The 18315-nt window shown below is 39.6% G+C and overlaps 1 protein-coding gene across 2 annotated transcripts in view; it reads left to right on the forward strand.

The window, feature by feature from the left end:
* The window catches only part of ST8SIA4 (ST8 alpha-N-acetyl-neuraminide alpha-2,8-sialyltransferase 4), a 114270-nt gene that overhangs the window by 84210 nt on the left and 11745 nt on the right, over positions 1 to 18315 (forward strand). The window contains exon 5 of one of the 2 annotated variants that reach the window (XM_027772455.1): positions 229 to 283. The exons of the other annotated variant lie outside the window; for it this stretch is intronic. Coding sequence (XP_027628256.1) covers positions 229 to 283 — 55 coding nt within the window. The remainder of the gene's footprint in view (positions 1 to 228; positions 284 to 18315) is intronic. 2 annotated transcript variants of the gene reach the window in all.

Consider the following 18315-nt stretch of genomic DNA (forward strand, 5'->3'; position numbering starts at 1 on the left):
ATGTGGGGTCCTGAGCAGTAAATTGGATTTCTTTAATGGAAGCTCTTAAGAGTACTAGTATAGATGAAACTTGGGGCGTAGAGGGGAAGATGAAGGAAAAAGCATTAAAGTAGAAAAGAATTGAGTGAGAATAGCAGAGAACAGTAAGAGAATTGAAGAGTTTGATTGGTGTAAGATGCTAGAAAGCCTCGATTGATGTAACATTGAGCTTTATTCTTTTGAAAGTAGAGTCGATAGAGGTTTTGAACAAGAAGTGACAAGACCAGAGCTGTATTTTCATAAAGTGAGTATTTATTGGGTAACTGTAGCCTATAAGAATATTTTAGAGTCAAATTTGTTAAATTCTGTGCGAACAAAGGATGGCGTAAAGGAGACCAAAAAAAATACAAAAACTTAACAGAAGAATAGCTGGAGAAGGACGTGTTTTAGCTAGATACGTATTAAGATTTTAGTATGCTGCAATACATTTTAGTGCACTAACCTACATTAACTTAAAGAGGAAGAGTCACTGAAAATGAGAATGAGTCCCTTCATTTCATTCATAGGAATGGCAAATCTTTCTTGTTATTGCAGTTTCTGTGGTCCAAAGCATGTTTGAAAATATAACATCTGTGATACTGAAATATCTTCAATAATAAAACATCTGTGATACTAAAATATCTTCAGTATTTTTTTCAAGGATTGGAAAGGCTTCCCTCAGGCATATGTCCTAGATATACAGTATCACATTTTAGTTACAATTGCAAAAGCTTTGGTGCCCCAACAGAGCCCCAAGAGAAAAGCCAGTCTGTGTAGAGTGAACATAATAAAATTTTAAATAAAAAGATAATAATAAAAATTAAAACTAAAGTGTGAACTGATTGGTATCACAGCTACTGCTTTAAATAAAATGAACATAACCCATTTAACTTATTTAAACATGACTCCTCTATAAGTGATACTCAGTATCTACTAAGGCTAACTTAAAAAAAAATAGTATTTCTAATAAACTACAGTCTGTTAACTTAGAATTCCGATAGGTTCTACTTATTTTTCAGAACCAATGTCTTAAGTAAGGTTGTTCTCGATTCTGGGAGTTTACTGAGATAACTTTCACTTTTGTATGGAGTGTGGATTCCCATCATGTCTCAACTTCCATGCCACCCTTCCACCCCTTCTTGCTTTTGCCCTCAAGAAACAACTGTAGGGGACCAGCAGTTAGCATAATGGCTATATTGCTGGACTTCCATGTAGTCGACCACGGTTCAGGTCCAGGACCCGGTGATTTAACACCGGACACGTGTATGTGCATGCCCAAGATCCTGATGGAGGAGAAGGGATTGAGGCGTGACCATCCCCCAGGGATGATTTTTCGCTTTGAGTATCTCTGTCTTTGTCTGGGTAGTACACCTGGCCCATAAAAAAAACCTCTCCAAAAAAAAAAAAAAAAAAGAAACAACTGTAGGAAAGGTACATCAAGGGTCAGAGGAGGAAAATTTTTAAATTACATGCTTTGATTTGGACCCTTCTTAGAGAGATTAGCTCTGTCCCTGCTGAGGGCACTTGGGCTAAGAACCAGACTCCAGTTCCAGGGAGTCTAGTTGAACAGAGAAGCAGAGAGTGAAGGCAGGATGGAGATGGGAGGGAATGCTGAAGAAGAGTTGTGGGTCTGCATGGCAAGAAGCACAATGCCAGCAGTGAAGACTCTGTTCATTGAACATTTATTTGATCATTTAATCCTTATGATGAGTCAGTATTACAAGTGTCTTTTGAGCAGGAGAATAATGGAGGCTCAGAAAGAGTAAAGAACTGGGACCAGCAGTTAGCGTAATGGCTATGTCGCTGAACTCCCACGTAGTTGACCGCAGTTCCTGTCCCAGACCTGGTGGCATAAAACTCACGCCAGGCACGTGTGCCTGCCTGCCCAAAATCCCGAGAGGAGAATGGAGGAGAAGGGATTGCGGCGTGACCATCCCCCCTGGGGGGTGATTTCTCGCTTTCTGTCTCTCTGTCTCTCTCTGTCTGTCTGGCGAGTGCACGCACCCTATAGCAAAAACCTCTCCAAAAAAGGAAAAAAGAGTAAATAACTAATTGAAGAATCCAGGTAGGAAGTTGTAGAATTAAAAAGTGTTTTATTTCATATCAGCCAGTTGCATGGTGGTTAAGATGGCAGAATCCCACATAATCAACCACGCGGTTCAAGGCCAAACCTGGCGGCTTGAAAGACATGTTGCATACATGTGTGTGTATGCCCAGAATGCCAATGGGAGGGAGAAATGGAGAAGAGATTGTGGCATGACCACGTCCTGGGGGGGTTGCTTCCTCACTTTCTCTTTTTCTGTCTCTCTTACTCCCTGGTGAGTTCACATGCCCTCTGACATTTTTTTTTAAAGTATTTTGTTTCTTAAGATAAAACTTTCATGTAGCTGCATTTTATAGGTTTTCTTGACTTGGAGAATCCAAAACACTCCACACAGTCCCTCCCTTATCATGTAAAAGGTCACTGAGCCTTGGGTTGTGGGGCAGCCATTGTCTGCTACCCCAGGGCAGGGCCCCTGTCTCTCTTGGTCTGGGATTGCTCAGTAGAGAAGAGCAGCCCCACTTATCCATGGCAGATATGCCAGGGAATGGATGAAACTGCAGAGAAGACCAGCCTTATATACATGCATAATGTTTTTCCCTGTATGTACATACCTGTATTTAATGTACTTTATAAATCAAGCTCAGTAGAGATGAACAACATTGAACAATGAGAACATACTATAGCAGAAACCACGCGAACTAGTCTGTCTTTCTCCATCAGTGTAGCATACTGTACTCCTCCGTTTTCTTCTTTACCATGGGGAACTGAAACTCCAGAAAGCAAAACAGACGATAAGGAGGAGATACTATACCTGACAAATAGTAAACCCTCAAAAAGAAGTGGTTGCTGGAGGACTGGAGTAGGAAATGGAAAATGTATCTTTTTCTTCCCTACCTAGTTTGTTTATTTAGTTTTTATTTTTTTTTTTGAGAGATTTTCACTGTAAGGCGCGTGCGCTCGCCAGACAGACAGAGAGAGACATAGAGACAGAAAGCGAGAAATCACCCCCCAGGGGGGATGGTCACACCGCAATCCCTTCTCCTCCATTCTCCTCTCAGGATCTTGGGCACGCACGCACACACGCCCGGCGTGAGTTTTAAGCCACCGGGTCTGGGACACGAACCGCGGTCGACTATGTGGGAGTCCAGCGACATAGCCATTACGCTAACTGCTGGTTCCCTGTTTATTTAGTTTTTATATGTTCAACCACTGTCTATCATTACAGCTTATAAAATGAATTTTGCCACCATGAATACACTGTATTTTAGTACAGTTAAAGGTATTATATACCTGTTATCTATTATCATCAGCAGATAATTTTCCATGTTTGTATACCTTAAAGGTTTTGCTTCTTTCTCAGAAAACATATATGTAAAAAACTCATTTATACAGATTACTATTGCATAATTACGTAATGTAACTAATGACTCACTGCTAAGCCACCAATTTCCATTAATACTATTAAAGAGACTCATCAGTGGACACTTAATACAAGTTCTATAGAAATATATAGTGGGATTTACTTTGAGAATAAATTTTTTTTAGAGAGGATTTTGCTATAGGGTGCATGCACTTTCCAGAAAGACAGAAAGAGACAGAAAGTGAAAAATCACCTCCCCAGAGAGGATGGCCATACCACAATCCCTTCTCCTCCATTCTCCTCTCGGGATCTTGGGCATGCATGCATATACACCCCACATGAATTTAAGCCACTGGGTCTGGGACTCGAATCACGGTCAACTACTTGGGAGTCCAGTGAATCAGCCATTAAACCATCTGCTGGTGAAATTATTACAGGCCTAAATTTTAAGAACAAATGCATTGGTCATACTGCATTTTGGCATCTTATTAAAACTGAACATAGTTACAGCTTAAACATAATGTAACACAATACTTATATTTGAAGTTATATGCAATATGGTTACTAAACATATAATTATTGTCTCTAAAAATAATTTCCTTTTGTATTTTTAATTTCATACTTATTAAGTTTAGTTTAGTTTTAGCTCTTTTGTTCTACAGTGCACGCATTTGCTGGAGGAAGACAGACAGAGATAGAGAGAGAGAAACTTAGAAATCACCATCCAGCGGGGCTGACCACACTGCATTCCCTTCTCCATTTTTCTCTTGGTATTTTGAGCATGCACTAACATGCACCCAGCATGTACCTTTCTAAAATTAATTTCAGTTAAACTTGCACATATATTTCTTGGATACAATACACTTTTACATACATGTATACACATTCAGACAAATATAATGCAACCATCTAAAAGCATATCTTTGCTTAAATAACCCAATAATGATTGCACGTCATTCTTGGTAACGTATTCTTGACAGCATATCTGAACTCACAAGCTTATTACAGTGATGAGTCTTCAAAAACTTCATGAAAAAAGGCATATTATGAAAAAACAGATAGATTTAAAAATTTGTACCAAAATAAACTGGTACTTCAATTCCATTTTTCAACAAACTTCTTTTATAAAATCGCCAAAGTGCATATGCATTCACCAGAGAAAGACAGAGAGACAAAGAGAGAGAATGCACCACCCAGTAGGACAGTCACACTGCAATCCCTTCTCCATTTCTCCATCACAGCAGGATTTTAGGTATACAGACCCAGAGTATCTTTCGAGTCACTGAGGCTGGGATTCAAGCCATGTTCAGCTCTCTTTCACTAGGCTCCAAAAGCAGCCCTCCACATACTTTTTGAAATTCCCTCGCAGAGCCCCCTGGTGATATGCTGGTTAAGGCAGCCAAATTGCCATTTGAGGCCCAGAACTATTGGCTTAAAGAACACACCAGAGTGTGCGCATGTGGCCCAAAATGCCGAGAGAAGAATAGAGCAGAAAGGAGTGCAACAGACTATCCCCCATAGGGAATGCTTTCTCACTTTCTCTCTTACTCTTTCTCCAGGGAGGCAGGTACACCTCAGCAAATTAAACAGCAAACAGTAAAAACAGAAACCTCCTTATATATTGTCATCCAGAAATACTACAAGACACAAATAGGTCTCCTGAAGGTTTGGTGGGATTTGCTACTCTCAGAAGGATAAAATCATTGTTTTATACAATCATGCACCACATAGGCAGTTTCCAATGTAGAAATGGATTAGGTTTCAAAAGTTGAAGCCCAACTAGGAAACTAGGGCAGCTTTATTCAGTAATAAATATTATAGTGCTATGTGTCAGGCATTGTTTGAAACACTTTTAACAATGTAAACATATTGGGTCTCCATAGTGATCCTATGAGGTAAATATTATAAACATTTATCAATGATGGGATGAAGCACAATGAACGTAAATAACACGGTCACACTCACACAGCAGGTGGTAGTGCTGACTTGGAACCTCACCAGTCCAGCTCTAAGAAGTGTGCTGGTGACGTCTGCACAGGGATCCTCTTGCGGGGCTCTACTGCCCCTCCTGCTAGCCCTTTGGAACTGGTCTTCTTATGCAACGACCTTCTTCAGGGTAGCTACTCTCAGGGACTGGGCCACATCAACCCTTTATCTTCAGTGTTACAAATCTGTGGCCAAAGATTGTAAAAATAGCCTGATTGTGCTCTTAATGAAACAACACGAATAATATATAAAAGACTTCATATTTCCTTATCTGGTTTAATTGGGCGTTAGAAAAATCAGGTTCCTTGGAGAAAAGTATGTAGCTAGGTGGAAATGTGTGGTCATCCTGATACCCTGGATATGTTCAAGTTTCAGGAGTTAAGGACTCAAGTCATGTATGATGTCCATTCCCCTCTAACTGAGAACTTTCCTTTCCCCTATTATAGATAAATTACTGTCAGTCTCTCTTGTTTCTCAATGTTTTCTTCATTACTATAAAAGATAATGAAGGCAAAGAAAAAAGATCAAGTAAATGGATTTATCCAAGAGTTTAGCTAATAGTTCAGAGGAGCAAGGGAAAAGTGGATTCTGTGTTTATGTCTGGAAAAAGGCTGAGTCAAGTCTATATTTCTAGTCTATGAGAGGAAGAAGATAAAGCCAGAAAATCAGGCTTGAGGATCACTGTCTTATCCCCCCTGGGGGGTGATTTCACTTTCTCTATCTCTGTCTCTCTCTGTCTTCCTGGAGAGCACATGCACCCTATAGCAAAAATCTCTCTCTAAAAAAAAAAAAGTAAATAAAAAGATCACTCTCTGGGAGTCTGAGAAAGGGGGAAGACTGCTGCTCGCACAGCTCTGCAGTGGTGCACTGGTTCTGGCCTTCCCCGGGGATTCTTCAGGCAATGAGCTCACGAGGGCAGAGCTGGCCAGAGGGGTGAGGGCCAGGCTGAGTACCCGCTGTTACAAGCACGTGTATCAGTAGAGATGTGCCTTGGGAATACTGCTCTACTGCAATATGTATTATCCCATCCATTTTAGAGTTCACTGCACTGGGTTTGGGACTTCAACACTGAGTGCCTCAGAATTTAGGCATTTCATAGTGGACCACTGGACAGGGCTTTGTTCTTTTCCTGATTCTGATAATAAACCTAATGAAAATTCTTCTCAGTCTTAGACTTGCAAAGAGAATTTCACAAGAATCTGGATCTTTGAAAAAAGCTGAACTCCTTCCCAGCGCAGTTAGGGAGTATTTTAACTCTTTTGATTTGAACCAGTAACTGGACTAAGACTCCCACAGCGTATCCACACTGCAGTTCTCTTCCAGAACTCTGCAGGCCTTCTACCTAGATTTTCAGCAGGCCAAGTTTAACGAGGGGAAGTGGCCATTCCATGTCTCAGGAGTCCCACAAGTGAGAAAATCTAGGACATAATCTAGGCTTTGGCCTTGAGAGGAACCTTTTGGCAAAGATGTGCTTGGACATCTTAAGCTCAACCCAAGTTTCCATCGAATACAAAAACTTTCGATTCCATTATGAGCCACTTTCAGAAAAGTTTTTGATGAAGGATTGGTTCTCCAGGTTTCGGGCAGGGAAAAGTGAAGCGGGAGCTTGCGAGTGCATACAAGTGTAAGGAGTAGCAGAGAGGTGTTCTCAGGTGCCCTGGGTGCAGGTTCTGCAAAATCGCTTGCCTGGCACAGAGAAAGGACTTCAAAAGGCTGAGGAAAAGACTCCCCCTGTCAGCACATACCAATTTATTTGCCCATCAGCTCATTACAGTCTTGCAGGGTGGTTGGTTTATGCAGGCCCTAGTAGATAATGAACTTCGGAAAGAAGTAAAAAATCACCTCCTGGAAGCAAGGGCTCTCTTAGGACAGGTAATTTACATTCCAGTGAATGAGAGCCAACTTCTATCTTATTTCGATCACAGATTCACTCTGATGGGCGAGATGACTCGAAACTGTAAATTAATGTGCTGTATTTTTGCTTCGGTATACATCTGGCAACACATAGATAAGTGGATATAGACAGGGATTTCAGTTTGAAACTCGAATCCCTTGACCAGTGTGGATCTTCTATCTACAAAGCACAACAGCAGCACATGGCCTCCAGCAAAACACCACAATAAAACAGGACCTCTGTGATCTAGAAAAACATCGGCGTCATTCTTGTAGAGCCACTGAGATTGCTGCTGCAAATGTCCCTGCTATTTAGGGAGGAATTGGAGTGACAGGTACATGCTGGACTTAGGGCGGCCTGTGGCCACACGTGCGGCTTGTTTCCAAAGTCAGGGAGGGCCTGATTACACACAGGGCCCACCCACTGTGAGAAAACTCTCTGGCATCCCAGCTGCCATTCAGAATGTGAAATCCAGGATATGACCTGTCAAGATGAGGCACTTCAGCATATTGTGGCAATGCAGCTGTCACCATGATACATAAGTCTCCAGAGGAAAGAATTCACACTGTTTCCAGGGCGGGATGAATACAAATGTGCAGCTCCACTCAGAGTCAAATGTAATGTTTTGTTTTCAGCAAGATAGTTTATACCAAATATGCAGATGCGTGGACATAATGCCAGTACCTGGTCTCATCTTCAATTGCCAAGTATTTCTGGAGACGAAATTCTCCTAGTTGATATTTGAGAGGGACAGGAAAGAAACACTTGGAAGACATTTGAGATATGCAGTTATTGCTCTCTTTCCTCAACGAGGATAAAATCATTACAGATCCAAAAATGTGATGTTTTCACAACCAGGATTTGAATAAATTCTTCTGTCTCTATTCATTGACACTGAAATGATTCAATTCAAGCTTTTCATTAATTTATAGCACCAGAACAAACTTTCTAACAGTTTAAGAACTGTTAATTTGTACTACTATGGTCAAAAGAAAGCCTGTGAATAAGATTAGTAATAATTTGATCACTTTTCTAATAGGGAATTAAGATGGCGGACAACACAGGCATGCCCAAATTAACAGTGAGGCAATTTGGAAGATGATTTTTTTCAGCTTTAAAGTTTCTGAGAAGTAAGAAACAGGGTCAAGTCCAGATTCATAGTTAACTGGTATATTCTTGAGAAAACTGGTTCTGGTAAGTCTTACAGCAAAAAGGCCACACTATAGGCAGAGTTATATCTGGAATTTTGTAGACCTCCATTATTAACCAACCAACTTCCCTCTCATAGCAAAATAGAGATGAGAGAAACACTTGATTCAACTAACAGTACAATTTTTAAAATCTGGATATCCCAAACTATTCTGATTTTAAGATAATATGAGGAAATTTCCAAAAGTTCCTGAAAAAAGGAATTAAAAGATAAATTAATTTTAAAAACCTTATTTATCAGCATCAGGGCTATCAAGTGCAAGACATTTTTGGAAGCAACACTAGTCATTTTGCCTGTCCTTAACTGAGGATCCTGAAAATTTAACCATGTCAGAACAGACAATTGGGTGCACTTTAAAGATTTTCTTCTTGAAAGTTGGAAACAGAAAGAAATCAGAATAAGTCAAATTGAAAGGTGTTTGGCTAATGATTTCGAGATGAAAGTCTTGCAAAATTGTCCTTGTTTGATTAGAGGAATAAGTAGGAACATTGTCATGGTGGAGAAAAGCTCTGGTGAAACTTTCTTCAGATGCTTTTCTTTTTTCTTTTAGAGGTTTTTGCCTTAGAGCATGTGTTCTTGCCAGAGAGAAAGATGCAATGAAAGGGAGAGTGAAAAATCACCCCAGGGCCATACTGCAATCCCTTCCCCTCCCTTCTCCTTCCTGAATCTTGGACATGCATGCACAGTGCCCAGCATGATTTTCAAGCCACCAAGTGCAGCACTCCAACCGCTGTTGACCATGTGGGAGTTTAGCGACATGACTGCTAGCCCGTCTGCGGGTCCTCCTTCAGATCCTTTTCTGCTAAAGTTTTGACTGCTTTCTCAAAACACTCTCGGAATAATCACATGCTACCGTTCATTGGCTATGCAGAAAATCAACAAACAAAATTCCTTGAGCATTCCCCCCAAATTTTTCCATGACCTTTACTCTTGATGGTCCATTTTTGCTTTGACTGGGCCACTTCCACCCCTTGGTATCCATTGTTTTTTTTTTTTTTTTGGAGAGGTTTTCGCTATAGGGCGCGTGCACTCGCCAGACAGACAGAGAGAGACATAGAGACAGAAAGCGAGAAATCACCCTCCAGGGGGGATGGTCACGCCGCAATCCCTTCTCCTCCATTCTCCTCTCAGGATCTTGGGCATGCACGCACACGCGCCCGGCGTGAGTTTTAAGCCACCGGGTCCAGGACACGAACCGCGGTCGACTACGTGGGAGTCCAGCGACATAGCCATTACGCTAACTGCTGGTTCCGGTATCCATTGTTTTGATTGTGCTTTGTCTTTAGGATCTTGCTGGTCAAGCCATATGTTACCTCCCATTACAGTTCTTCAAAAGGATGCTTGAGGATCTTGCTCTCACTGGTGTAAAATTTCCACTGAAAGCTCTGCTTGTATTTGTAGCTAATTTGGGCACAGCAGCTTGGGTTCCCTTTTGAGCAGTAAGTGTCCAAGTTTGAATTATCAGTCAGAATTTTGTAAGCTGAGCCAATCGAGATGTCTCTGGTATTGGTGATTGTTTCTGCTGTTAATCATATTTTCTCTTTACTTAGGGCAGGGCCAGACTCAAGTTGATGTAGCCGGTCTGCTGCTACAGGCATCATCGTTGATATAATGCTGTCCCTTCTTAAAACTGTAAACTGCTTTCTCTGGGGTATTGTCCCCATAAACTTTTCATAAAGTCTCAGTGATTTCACCATTTTCTCACCCAAATTTGACCGTAAATTTGATGCTTGTTCTCACTTCCTTTTAGCAGACTTCATGTTGCTCTGATAGGACCTGTTTTTAAATTGATGTCTCATTCTTTTAGTGATCCAAATTAGATCCTGTTTAGACATGCTATGACAAGTTACTGTAAGATATTTTGGTGTGAAAAAATTTGGAACCCATGCACAGCTTTTTCATAACATGTATCTTCCATTTTTGAAGACTTCTTGTACTATCAACTATTCTAACACTTACGTAATTACTATCACCATGGGATGTATATACATATATACGTACACATAGATAGATTTGCATATGAGTCTATGTATTAATGAATTATACACAATTGCACATACAAATATAATATATACCCTATAAGCATACTATGGAATCAGTCGTTCTTTAAAAGTAATTATTTATTTATTTGATTCCATTGTTACTATTATTTAAAAAAAAATTGAAGAGAGAGAGACAGAGAGAGGAAAAGTGAGAAAGCAAGCTGCCAGGTTTGGGACTCAAACCATAGTTGGCCATGTGGAAGTCCAGTGCCTTAACCACCATGCCACCTGCTGACCCCCATTACCATTCTTAATAATATATTTATATAGTATTCATTTTATTAATAAGGAGGAAATATTTTATTACCTAATAATCTGTAACAACTTGTTTTATTTATTTCAGAAATATATAACAATTTGTTTTATTTATCTCAGAAACTCTTTATTCCAATTATTCATGAATTTACTTAAAAAATATGTTCATGCATATTATATAAAACTGTTTGCTAGAGATATGAGTTTCTACTTTGTGTGTATATAAATTTGAACTTGTATAGCCCCAAATCCCTGAAAACCATCGCTGAACTACGGGTCACCTTGAGGCCTTCCCGCATGTCATTTCTTCATTACACTGTGACAGATCTTTCCCCCCTGAACCCCTACCACTGTCCCCAGATGGCTTAGCCATCAGCACCAGAAGTAATGAATAGTTTTTTAGGTTGAACAGATGTAAGCAATTTGTAATTTTTCCCCTTTCTGAACCAGCTTCGTTCTGATGAATCAACTGGAAATTGAAACTTATGTAGAACTTCTGTTTGAAAAGGAGCAATGTTTCCCCACGTTGGAATATGTAGTCAGCCCTTAAATATAGACAAGAGACAGGGAAGAGGGAAACTGGCCAGGGACTGTGACAATAAAAACTGAAAGATCATCACTTAGCATTGCAATGTACTCCCAAGCTCCTTAGTCTTCAGAATAACACATAAAATACAGTTTATGTTGGGCCAAATCAACCAAATTTCCATCAGGTTGTCTGTGTTTCTACCTGGTGAGAATACTCTTCAAATGAACTATAGTTTTGGAAATAGAAGATGTGTTGGTGAAATTTTAAGAGAGAAAAAAATGAGCTATTCACCAGGGAAGGATGTGTTTATTTTGCTGAATTATATTTTGTATAATAAATTATATATTTTGATTCTTACATAGTCAATTCAAATTGAACCTTACTGGAAAATCAGTTAGAGGAAGTTCTCTATAAGCTACAATATAACTTAGTTAAATGATCTTTTGTCTTTAAAAAATTGATAAAAAATATCTAGCTAATGGGGTGAGAAGGTGGCATGGTGGTTAAGATACTGGATTTCCACATGTATGACTATAGTTCAAGTACTGAACTTGGTGGTTTGAAAATTACCCTGGGCATGTCATTGTCTATGTGCTCAAAACTCCAGGAGGAGAATGGAAAAGAAGGGACTGAAGCACGGCCATTCCTTCTGGGGGGTGAGGTCTCACTTTCCTTCTCACTGTCTCTATTTCTCTCCAGCAAGTACATGCGCTCAATGGCAAAAACCTGGTGGTGGTGGTGGCGGGGTGGGGGGGACGGGAATAAAACTAAAACACCTCTTAATTTCATGGGTAGAATATACATTGCTATCCTATTTATAAACAATCTGTTTTCCTTACAGTCACCCATTGCAGACCTAAAAGACCTCACAATGTCCAGAGTGTACTCATTCCTCTGCACTTACAGAGCCAGTCTGTAACTTGGTCATGCTCGCAGTGGGAAGGGCAGTCGTAATGCATACGTTTAGCTTCCTTTAAGCTAAGATCTATGAGGCCAATCTGATTGGCAATTGATCTAGGATAGATAATTCCAAATTCTTGAACACATGAGAATTTTGAAACTCCATATGTTTCAGAAAAAAATTTAACAACCAAACTATGAACTACTAAAGAAAGCCATTAAAACCTTATTTCTGTACTAATTATTTCATTTCAACATCACTTATTTAGAAAGTATAATGCTCACATTATAAAATATGATTAGGTAGATTTCATAAACTACCCTCAAAGGTTAGTCTTTATTTTTAACCTTTTCCTTATATTGGTAACCAGTACAACTCAAGCCTTTCTTTAATGATAATTAAAATTTCATAATAAATGAAATGATACGACTTAACCCAATCAGTGGGGAGCATAGCTGCCTTCCAATCAAAACAACTCTATTTGGTCGGCAGATGGCATGGAGGTTAAGGCAGAATTCCACATTGTTGGCGTCATGGTTCAAGTACTGGACCTGGCAACTTGAAAATCATACTGGTCTCATGTATGTGTGTACCCCAAATCTTGAGAAGATAATGAAGGAGAATGGATTGTGGCATGGCCATCCTCCCTGGGGAGTGATTTCTCACTTTTCCCCTCTCTGTCTTTCTCTCTGTTTCTCTCTGGAGAGTGCACACACTCAATTGCAAAACTAAAAACAACCGAAAAATATTCATTATGCTGCTTTCTACTTTCATTTCATTCCTGAAATCCAAATATTTCACTTTCTTCACTGAATAGTCACTGGTTTGCAGAAACTGGTTAAGGATGTAGAACCTCAGTAACTGTATATTTTTATTTAACTGTGGAACAGAATGAGAAGCTGACCTTGGATCCTTTTTCTCATAAATTCCATAATTTAATGTTCCTTAGATATGTAACTAAGACCCTCACTTTTGAAGTTTGTTTTCTTTTTTTTTTTTTTTGGAGAGATTTTCGCTATAGGGTGCGTGCGCTCGCCAGACAGACAGAGAGAGACATAGAGACAGAAAGCGAGAAATCACCCCCCAGGGGGGATGGTCAGGCCACAATCCCTTCTTCTCCATTCTCCTCTCAGGATCTTGGGCACGCATGCACACGCACCTGGCGTGAGTTTTAAGCCACCGGGTCCGGGACGCAAACTGCAGTCGACTACATGGGAGTCCAGCGACATAGCCATTACGCTAACTGCTGGTTCCCTGAAGTTTGTTTTCATACACAACTGTTGGGTGAAAAAAAAAAAAGTTTTTGTTCAAACTTGTATAAAATAAAGAACATTTTGAATAGCTCCTATGAATTTCTATGAATTTCCCATGAATTTTAAAAATTTGCAGACCTCTTCAATGTTGAATTTTATTTAATCTTTTTATTAGAAAGAATGAATATTAAGATAGAAACTGAGACATTTATGGGCCAGCAGGTGGTACAGTGGTTAAGGCATTCGACTCCCACGTGGCCGACCATGGTTTTAATCTCAGACCCGGAGGTTTAAAACTCTCACCGGGTGCATGTGTGTGCATGCCCAAAATCCCAAGAGGAGAATGGAGGAGAAGGGGTTGTGGCATGGCCACAATCCTGGGGGTTGGAGGGTCCTCACTTTTTGTCTCTTTGTCTCTCTGGAGAGCACACATATCCTATAGTAAAACAATCTCTCAATCTCAAAAAAGAAAAAAATGAAGAAGAAAGAAGCAGACATTTTAGAGGAACTTCGTTAGTTAATCAACATCATTAGAAATTCAGTAAGCGATTTCTTAATATTTTAAACTTAAGTTTTCTTTTTCCAATATATAAATGCAATTTATTCTCCAGCAGTCTACAATTTTTCCAAGAACTGGCATATTCTACAGATTCATTTCTTGCCTTCTGCACCCTATATGTATTTTGTACATTATGAAGGTTTACAAATGAAATTCGAGTCAGCACATAAAACAACGTTATGTGAATGCGCTAGCAGAGAAAACAGATGGTCAAGTGTACTGTACACACACTCTGAAAACCAGCTCCCAGGGATCTGAAAGTCTTCAGATTCTTCCCCCACTTGAACCAATCATCAACAAGTGATCTGAAATGCTTTATTATGGAAATAGTCTTCTTGTAAAATAACAACAACAAAAAGCCATTTCCATCACATTTTCATTTTAAAGAAAGTTATGTTTTACCTTCTTTAAGTTTATTGTTAAGAAGTCTGAGCTAATTCCTCCATCAACTGGTATTCTTATTCAAACAGGGTAGAAACAATGTGTGTGACTCTCATTGCTGCATTTCTACTATCAGTGTGGCTAAAGGAAAACAAATTGTATGAAGTAAATGTCTGTGTTAAGCAGCACCTCTCAGCATCTGTGAATTTCATGATTGCTGTATTAAATCGGATTACCTGGTTTATACTCTAGATGGACACCTCATGATCATTTATCCCTGCCTCTTAGATTGGACCAAGGTCAAAAGAAGTAATTATTAGTTTTTTTGTTTCTTCATTTATTTTGTTTGGCTTTGCCACATGATTTCAAGTCCTGGCTGTGTAATTCAGCCAATCAGTTATTAGATTTTTGAGAGAAAAACATGTTACAGTAAATTGAACTCAACTCACCAGTGTTGTGGAACCTGTGCATAGGTAATGTGAGTTTCCTCAAGGCGGTTACATCTACAGGACATACTAAATTTTTTTTGGACATGGATTCACAATTCCCAGGGAACTGTACTTGCATGATGTCATGCAATTCCTTCAGCATCCCAGAACGTAAGATATTTTAGCCCAACTCTACCAACTAAGCACATGAAATACAGACAGGACAAGCACCAACCAAGTCTCATAAAGCAAACGAGTCGCAGAAATCACTGTGAAAGCTGACTCCATTCAGGGGCTTAGGACTCAGTGTATCAAAGCTGCTTGTTTATACACCCAATAAGGCTAACTTTACTCTTTTGAATTCTTCATTTCTCATTTTCAAAAATGTTATATATTAAAGATATGATTTATACAACATATATATGTATATATATAATGTATAGATATAGATAGATGATAGATAACTCCTATTTTATCTTATTTTTTAAAAGAATTATATCATTTAACCTCTTTTATTTATTTATTTTAATTTGACCAGAGAAGGACTGAGTGAATGAGAGAGACAGAGAGAGAGAGGAAGTGAGAAAGCAAGTTGCCAGATCTGGGACTCAAACCACTTTTGGCCATGTGGGAGTTCAGGATCCTTAACCATCACGTCTCCTGCTAGTCCCTTATTTTATTTTATAAAGAGAGGGTTTTTTTTTTTTTTTTAGCTCTTGGACATGTGCACTCACTGGAGAGACAGAAAGAGACAGAGAGACAGAAAACGAGAAATCAGCCAGTGGGAGGGATGGCCACACCACAATTACTTCTCCTCCATTCTCCTCTCAGGATCTTGGGCATGTGAGTTTTGAGACCCTAGGTCCAGGACTTGAACCACGGTCAACTATGTGGGAGTCCAGCTGACATAACTATTAAGGCATGTGGTGGTCCTGATAACCCCCATTTTAAAAATCATTTATTGTTTAATTTCTGTAGTGTGATAATTCCCTATTCTATAATTTATAAGTATTACAAGTCATTTACTAATGTTAAACGAAAACATTGGCTGGCCCTGTAGTCTAGTGGTTAAGGGAGTTTGTTCCCACATATCTGATTGTGATTTAAATTCCAGTCTTGATGACTTGAAAAACATACCAGGCACATAAGCATGCATGCCCCAAGTCCAGACAGGATGGAGAAATGGAGGAAAAGGGGGTTCTACCATGATTGTGTCCCTTTAAGGGTGCTTTCTCCCTTTCCTCTCTGTCTCTCCCTATCTTTTATGTCTCTCTGCCTCTCTCTGAGAAGCACATAACACCCACTGTTAAATTTTAAAACGCAGAAAGAAAACAGTATGCTTGATCCAGGTTTGAATACTTCTCTTCTTACAAATTGATGGAATAAATGCTTAATATTATGTCTTTCTAACATTATAGTTTTATAGATAAATAATTGACATACTATACAACTCACCCATTTAAACTATTCAACTAAATTGTGTTTAGTTTATTGACACGTATTTTCATCACAAATTTCGAACATTTTCTTCACCACAAAAGAAATCCATCAGATCAGCAGTTAGTATAATGGCTATGTCACTGAACTCCCATGTAGTCCCGGTGGCTCAAACTCACGCCAGGCGCGTGTACGTGCGTGTCCAAGATCCCAACAGGAGAATGGAGAAGGGATTGCAGCGTGGCCATCCCCCCTGTAGGTGATTTCTCGCTTTCTGTCTCTCTGTCTCTGTCTGTCTTTCTGGCGAGCACACACATCCTATAGCAAAAACCTCTCCAGAAAAAAAAAAAAAAAAGAAATCTATTATCTCTCAGTAGTCACTCCTTATTTACCCTGAGCTTTCAGTTCCAACTCTTGACATTTTAGCATTAAGAAATTAACTTTCAGTCTCTATGGAATATTCTATTATTGACATTTTATATACATGGAAACATATAATGTGTGCTGTTCTGTGAATGATTTCTTTCCCTTACAATGGCTTCAAAGTTTTCTTATGGAATATGTAAGATCAGTATTTTCATCTTAATTGTTACATGATATTCCATTGTATGGTTTTCCTGCTTTTTTTAATCCACTCGCCAGTTGATAAAAAATATGGGTCATTTTACCTTTTGGGCTATTAATAATAATATTGCTATAAATAACTGCATACAAATATTTGTTCAAACTTTTAAAAAAAATTCTATTGGGACCAGCAGTTGGTGTAATGGCTATGTCGCTGGACTCCCATGTAGTCGACTGTAGTTCAGGTCCCAAACCCGGTGGCTTAAACTCACGCCAGGCGTGTGTGCATGCGTGCCCAGGATCCTGAGAGGAGAATGAAGGAGAAGGGATTGCAGCGTGGCCATTCCCCCTGCGGGGGGTGATTTCTTGCTTTCTGTCTCTCAGTCTCTCTCTGCCTTTCTGGCAAGTGTATGCGCCCTATAGCAAAAACCTCTCCAAAAAAAAAATGCTATCAAGTTTTGTCAAAGAGAAACAGAGCCAGAATTAATTAAAAGCAGTAAAAACAGATTTTATTTAGTAACTATTGTGATAGGGGAAAAGAAACCTCAATGTAGAACTGAGCTCATTGCTGAATATAGCAAGGACAAGTGGGGATGGATAGCCAGGGAGCAGAGGGAGGGAGGGGAGGAGAGTCTATCCCTGTTAAACAGGACTATTGCTGCAGACCGGGAAAGATCGTAGACATCAGAGATGGCGGATGTGGGACTTGATGGCTTAGGAGCAGTCAGATATAAGGCTTGGGGGAATCTCCCTAAGCCGGCCTTGCACGATTTTTGCCAAAACCTTTCTCAGCAAGTATGACTATAGAAGATTAATACTGGGAACCAGCAGTTAGCGTAATGGCTATGTCGCTGGACTCCCACGTAGTCGACTGCAGTTCACGTCCTGGACCCGGTGGCTTAAAACTCACGCCAGGCACGTGTGCATGCATGCCCAAGATCTCGGGAGGAGAATGGAGGAGAAGGGATTGCGGCGTGACCATCCCCCCTGCGGGATGATTTCTTGCTTTCTGTCTCTATGTCTCTCTCTGTCTGTCTGGCGAGCGCACACGCCCTATAGCAAAAACCTCTTAAAAAAAAAAAAAAAAAAAAAGAAGATCAATACTGAGGTCTAGTTGAGAGAAGGACTCTAAGGTGTCTAGCTAAAGTTTAGTCAAGGAGAAAATTTTTGTCAGAATGTAAATTGCATCAATTGCTGCATTGTGTAGTAACTTTGTTTAGCTTTCAGAGGAATTTCCAGAATGTTTTCCAAATGAGATACAGTATTTTACTTTCCACCAGCAAGGTAGGAAGTTTCTAATTCCAACATCTCCTCATCAACACTTACCTGAATTTTTTATTACCATTCTAGTTGATGTAAAATAGCATCTCACTGTGGTTTTATTTGAATTTTCCTGGTGGCTAATTATGTTGAGTGTCTTTTCATGTGTAAATTGGACACTTGATATCTTTTCT

This window comes from Tupaia chinensis, unplaced genomic scaffold (assembly GCF_000334495.1).
Source record: "Tupaia chinensis unplaced genomic scaffold, TupChi_1.0 Scaffold000002_1, whole genome shotgun sequence".
NCBI classification, from domain to species: Eukaryota; Metazoa; Chordata; class Mammalia; order Scandentia; family Tupaiidae; genus Tupaia; species Tupaia belangeri.